The sequence below is a fragment of the Podarcis erhardii genome (assembly GCF_964252035.2).
Source record: "Podarcis erhardii genome assembly, chromosome: 7".
In the NCBI taxonomy this organism is placed as follows: Eukaryota; Metazoa; Chordata; class Lepidosauria; order Squamata; family Lacertidae; genus Podarcis; species Podarcis erhardii.
The window spans coordinates 256,029-262,484 of NC_138511.1; the positions used below are offsets into that span (position 1 = coordinate 256,029).

Here is a 6,456-nt window from a genome sequence, read left to right on the forward strand (position 1 = left end):
TCAGACCAGGGTGGCTAAAAATCAATGACCCCCTTTTTAAAAAATGGATTTCTTTGATTTAAATCACATTTTTAAAAAAATTAATTTGGATTTCTAAAATAAAATGCTTTTGGAGGAAAAATCTTCCAAAATATATTTTCTTTTTAAGTTGCATTATAGTCCAACGGCTATTCACTGGGAAGTAAGGATTTATTTTAAGTTTTTCATATATGCTAAAATTCATTCTAAGAATTTTTTTTAAAAAAGTTAACCACATCAGTTAACAAACATGGATATATATGCTATAATGTTATTGTTTTAGTTAAATAAATTGTTTAAATTCTAATTAAGAAAATGGTTATTTTTCTTCCAATAAGGTACAGCAGAAAAGTTGTCCAAATATACAGTGGTAGCTCAGGTTAAGAACGTAATTCTTTCCGGAGGTCCGTTCTTAACCTGAAACTGTTCTTAACATGAAGCACCACTGTTAGAGGTACCGGTTGGTTGCTTGACAGCAATCAGGAAATATGGCTCAAGAGTCGGTTTTCCAGCTTTCTTCTTAGTGATCAAAACCTTCAGAATGCAGAGCACCTCTATTCCATGTCTTGCTCATTCACGGGCAGAATCTGAGAGTGGGCGGCCCTTCAACCTTCCCCAGCAGAGTAATTTCTTGGCGCCCAGTCTGCGCCTCCCCTCTCTGCGCGGAAACCTACTGCGCAAGGAAGGCTTGGGTAATGGGGGACCCCCCTCCTCCCCGCTTTGCTCAGGCAAGGTGTCCTGGCACCGCCTTGCCTCCTCCAACCCCTGCATCTCCTCTCCTTCCTCCGCTGAGGAAGTGCTGCTTCCCACGATCTTTGGGGGCTCTCTGAAATCCACCCGGCTTTTCCCCTCTCGCCCCTGAGCCGATGGCAGTTCTTAACCCGAGGTACTATTTCTGGGTTAGCGGAGTCTGTAACCTGAAGCGTATGTAACCTGAAGCGTCTGTACGCAGTTAACTTATTATACCCCACAATAATTTCATAATTATGTGTCTATGCATTCCTAACAGTATAACCAAATCAGTAGTAAAAACTACTCTGGAAATTTATTATTCCCAAAATGAAACCTTCATCTGGTTGTAAATATTAAGATTATACAAGCAAGAATGTAAAAAGATGCTTTAAATCGATTTGATTTCAATCAAATCCACCCTGCATCACACACACCTGGGGAGGTGGCTGGAGGTGTTGGAGGATGGTCTCCAAAATCTCCCTTTCATCCATCATCTCCAAAGCTTCTCTGACGGTTCTTCCTCCCAGCATTTTCTTACCCACCAACAAGTACTCTAAGTTTTCATCAGAGAGTTCTTCAGAAAGAAAGAGAGAGAGAGAGAGAGGTGAGTAAATGAGGCGGATGAGAGGGAAAGGTACCGTGTTTTTCCATGTATAACACGCCCCCATGTATAAGACGCCCCCTATTTCTGGGCACTCAAAATTTAGAAAATGGGGGCAGATTGCCAAGACTTGCTAAGCTTTTTTGGGGAGGGGTTGCCCAGAGTGGTTGAGCTTTTTTGGGGGGGAGGGAGCCATTAATCAAATTGCACAATTGCAGGCAGGCATCAACCACCAAGTCACCTATCGTCTGCCAGTTGACAACAGCCCTTTCCACAGCAAAGAAATCATAGCTGGGAATCTCTTCCTGGCGGCTACAATCAAGCGCCCGTCCCCCCGCAGCACTCCCCCTGTAGAAGAGGAGCCCCAATTTGACACTTGATTTGGGGGGTAAAAAACCTCGTCTTATACATGAGAAAAGACGGCAAGTTCTTTCTCAGGTGGCTTCTCGCCTGTTGCAATGAGCGGGTGCATGCCATATCTGAACAGGGATCATAGAACTGTAGCGTCTGAGGGGACCTGCGGGGTCACCCAGTCCAACCCCCAACAATGCAGAACAGGGGCAGCCACCCGGAAGTCCCTGCTCCATGTTACACGCCTCTGAACAAGGAGGGGTGGGATGGGGGGGGGACTTCCACCCAGACATCAAGGAAACCAAGAGAGACCCTGACCTTGTATCATAATAATAATAATTTATTATTTATACTCCGCCCATCTGGCTGAGTTTCCCCAGCCACTCTGGGCGGCTGCCAATCAAGTATTAAAAACAATACAGCGTTAAATGTTAAAAACTTCCCTAAACAGGGCTGCCTTCAGATGTCTTTTAAAGATAGGGTAGCTACTTATTTCCTTCACATCTGAAGGGAGGGTATTCCACAGGGTGGGCGCCACTACCGAGAAGGCCCTCTGTCTGGTTCCCTGTAACCTTACTTCTCGCAATGAGGGAACCGCCAGAAGGCCCTCGGTGCTGGATCTCAGTGTCCTGGCTGAATGATGGGGGTGGAGAGGCTCCTTCAGGTATACTGGACCGAGGACGTTTAGGGCTTTAACACTTTGAATTGTGCTCGGAAACGTACTGGGAGCCAATGCAGATCTCTCAGAACCAGTGTTATTTGGTCCCGGCGGCCGCTCCCAGTCACCAGTCTAGCTGCCGCATTCTGGATTAATGGCAGTTTCTGGGTCACCGTCAAACGTAGCCCCACGTAGAGTGCGTTGCAGTAGTCCAAGCGGGAGATAACTAGAGCATGCACCACTCTGGTGAGACAGTCTGCAGGCAGGGAGGGTCTCATCCTGCATACCAGGTGGAGTTGGTAGACAGCTGCTATGGATACAGAAGTAACCTGTGCCTCCATGGACAGCTGTGAGTCCAAAGTGACTCCCAGGCTGCGCAGGGGCACAGTTACCCCATTCAGGACCAGGGAATCCCCCACACCCGCCAGCCCCCTGTCCCCCAAAAACAGGACTTCAGTCTTGTCAGGATTCAACCTCAATCTGTTAGCCACCATCCATCCTCCAACCGCCTCCAGGCACTCACACAGGACCTTCACCGCCTTCACTGGTTCTGATTTAAAGGCGAGGTAAAGCTGGGTGTCATCTGCATACTGATGAACACCCAGCCCAAACCCCCTGATGATCTCTCCCAGTGGCTTCATATAGATATTAAAAAGCATGGGGGAGAGGACGGAACCCTGAGGCACCCCACACGTGAGAGCCCAGGGGTCTGAACGCTCATTCCCCAACACCACTTTCTGGGCACGGCCCAGGAGAAAGGAGCGGAAGCACCGTATAACAGTGCCCCCAGCTCCCAGCCCCTCTAGACGGTCCAGAAGGATGTTATGGTCGATGGTGTCAAAGGCCGCTGAGAGATCCAGCAGAACTAGGAAACAGCTCTCACCTTTGTCCCTAGCCTGCCGGAGATCATCAACCAGTGCGACCAAGGCAGTTTCAGTCCCATGGTGAGGCCTGAATCCCGATTGGAAGGGATCCAAATGGTCTGTATCCTCCAGGCATGCTTGGAGATGTTCGGCAACCACCCGCTTAACCACCTTGCCCAAGAATGGTAAATTTGAGACTGGGCGATAGTTGGCCAAATTGGCTGGGTCTAAAAAAGTTTTTTTAAGAAGTGGTTTAATGACCGCCTCTTTCAGTGGGTCTGGGAAGGCTGCCTCACAGAGAGAAGCATTCACTACCCCGCAGAGCCCATCGCCCAGCCTTTCCCGGCTCGTTTTTATCAGCCAGGATGGGCAAGGATCAAGGAGACAGGTGGTTGGTTTCACTTGTCCAAGCAGCCTGTCCACATCCTCGGAGGTAACAGATTGGAATTGATCCCATGTAACAGCACTAGACAGAACTAGACAGTGCTACTCTCCCGCCCTGTCCCTGCTCCCACGGTGGAGTCTACCTCCTTCTGAATCTGAGCGACTTTATCTGCAAAAAACTTTGCAAAAGCACTGCAGGAGATCTTGGGGTCCCTACCAGGCCCTGGTGGTGCAAGTGGTTCTGATAGATTGTGAACCACCTGAAAAAGTCTCCCGCTGCTGTTTTCTGCATTGCCACTTGGTAGGCTCGACGTTGAGCTCTAGCCCGTGTCCAGTCTGATTCAGAGTGAGTTTTCCGCCACCGGCGCTCTAGCCGTCTCAACGATTCGCCCTCAGCTCTGGGGAAAACCACGGGGCTGTCCAGGCTCTGCAATCAGAGAGGGCGCTTCGGAGCCAGACAGTCAATAGCCCTGGTTAACTCCGCATTCCAACGGGCCACCAGGGAATCAGCCGAGAGGCCACCAACTTGGGATAATACATCCCCTACCGCTCTCTGGAAACCAGTTGGATCCATTAAGTAGCAGGGGCGGACCATCCGAATCGGTCCCACCTCCCTGCAGAGGGGAAGGGTCGCGGAGAAGTCCAGTTGCACCAGGAAGTGATCTGACCATGGCACTTCTTTTGTTTCGCTTTTAGTTAGTGTCAGATCACCAACATCCGTAGAGGTAAACACCAGGTCTAAGACCAAGGGGAACAACCCAAGAGGGATCTGGTTCTGCCTACTCACCTGGGAACGCTGGCCCAGAGTCCTCAAGGCTCTTCTTTTTTGAGGGCCGCTGCTGGCTTGGGTCTTGCTTCACCAGCCCTGGCAAGACTAGGGGTCTGGCCTCTGCCGGTCTGGCCTCTGCCGCTGATGGGGTAGGCTTTGCCAATGCCGGCAGTAGGGCAGGGGCCTCTTCCTCATATGAGGGGTAGATCTTTTGATTTCTCCTCCTGCCCTCTGTGGCTGATGTTGAAGGCTTTGCCAATGCCGGCAGTAGGGCAGGGGCCTCGTCCTCATATGAGGGGTAGATCTTTTGATTTCTCCTCCTGCCCTCTGTGGCTGATGTTGAAGGCTTTGCCAATGCCGGCAGTAGGGCAGGGGCCTCATCCTCATATGAGGGATAGATCTTGTTCTTCTTTTTTCTTTTTAGAAAAAAAGCCATCCTGCAAGATGCAAAAAGATTAGGAATTATTGGGAAATGATTTATAATGAATTGAAAAAACTGTTTAAAAAGACTTTTGTTAAGAAACCAGAAGCATTCCTTCTAGGAATTTTAGACCAAGATGTAAAAAAAGAAAATTGGAAATTATTTATGCATGCAACAACAGCGGCAAGAATTTAATTAACACAAATTTGGAAGACAGAAGAAATACCAACGAAAGAACAATGGCAAGGGAAACTTATGGAATATGCAGAACCGGCAAAACTAACAGAAAAATTACATGAAAAGGACAACAAAGACTTTAAAAGAGAATGGGAACCATTTACAATATGAAGAGGCAACATAAAGAAATGGACTCATTGGCAGTGAACAATCACAACTGTCTACAACAAAAAATAAGACTATATGTATTGAGGAAATTTTGGGGAAACATCAAATACGCAATGTGAACAATAGGGAAATAAAACAAAATGTGAGTACGAGGGAAGTCCAGGGGAGGAGGGTCGAAATATGAAAAATTGTTAAAGATATATTGTTAGAAGTAGAATCCATGGAAAAATCAATACAAAATTATTTTTAAAAAATAAATAGAATCTCTGGATAACAAGTGTCATTTTTAGGTAATCTATTAAGACTGGAATATGATATTCCAGTTTTGATTGCTGGAAATTTAGCAATTGGGAAATATTATCCTGGATATTGACAGAATCTGGGAATGATTCAAAGTATTTGGTATTGTATTTTTATTTGTAAACATTGAAATGAGGAAGTCTTTTTACTCAGAGTGAGAAGGATGACCAAATATTTGACAGACCTGGAAATAGCAAGCTCATGTAGATCCAAGGGGGGAGGAAGTGGATACAGCAGAAGAATATTGTAAAATTTGTGGAGGAAAATGATCTGACATGATCTACTATTCCAGCCTGGTTATCTCTTCCTAATTTTGGGTGCTGTGTTTTATATCTCTTGTGAAAAGGTATTTTAATGTACGGTCAGTAAAAGCCTGGATGTAAGGCCTGCCTTTTGTGTGAACAGTTTTGTTTTCGTTTTCTCATTATGGGTGGATCCCAAGACAGACTAGGTCTGGCTGAAGGTCTGCCCTGAAACCTTGCTGGAAGGATCTCCCCTTGCTGGGCCACTTTGCAGGAGTCGACTCCTGCAGGCGGCTTGTCTTGTGTGCGGGTGGAGGCGCGCTGCCTGCAGAAGTGGACCCTGGGACTAGCTACCTGGAAAACCTCTGTGCCTGAGGATGCCACAACTCCTGTAGCCTCTTCAGGCTTTGCCCTCGGATGGGAAGAGCATTGCACCCGGGAGAGGGAAAGGGGAGTCAAACAGGCACTCAAGGGATAATTTCAGAGAAAGAGCTTTATTTCTATCATCTGGGCTTGGTAGAAGGAGCTAGTGTGATAACTTCACAAACAAGCACAAGTTCACAGCCATTTGCACAGAGCATATATTCCCCTCCAGTTCCCTCCCCCTTCTCCCCCTCCTCAGGAGTCCTGCCTCATGAGTTTCCCTGAGCATGAACAGAAAGCTCCTGTCCTGGGACTCTTGGGACTCTTGGCGCCCTTCCCAGGAAAGGGGGATGAGAAGCCAAGGGGGTTGAGAAGCCTTGCGTTCAGCGTGTCCAAGATGTGTTGCAAC

The 6,456-nt window shown here is 47.5% G+C and overlaps 1 protein-coding gene across 1 annotated transcript in view; it reads right to left on the minus strand.

Moving 5' to 3' along the window:
• Positions 1-4,683: 4,683 nt before the first annotated feature.
• Positions 4,684-6,456, minus strand: part of LOC309346391 (uncharacterized protein) — a 131,037-nt gene continuing 129,264 nt past the window's right edge. Inside the window, exon 5 of the mRNA XM_081870097.1 lies at positions 4,684-4,813. Coding sequence (XP_081726223.1) covers positions 4,760-4,813 — 54 coding nt within the window. The 3' untranslated portion in view covers positions 4,684-4,759. The remainder of the gene's footprint in view (positions 4,814-6,456) is intronic.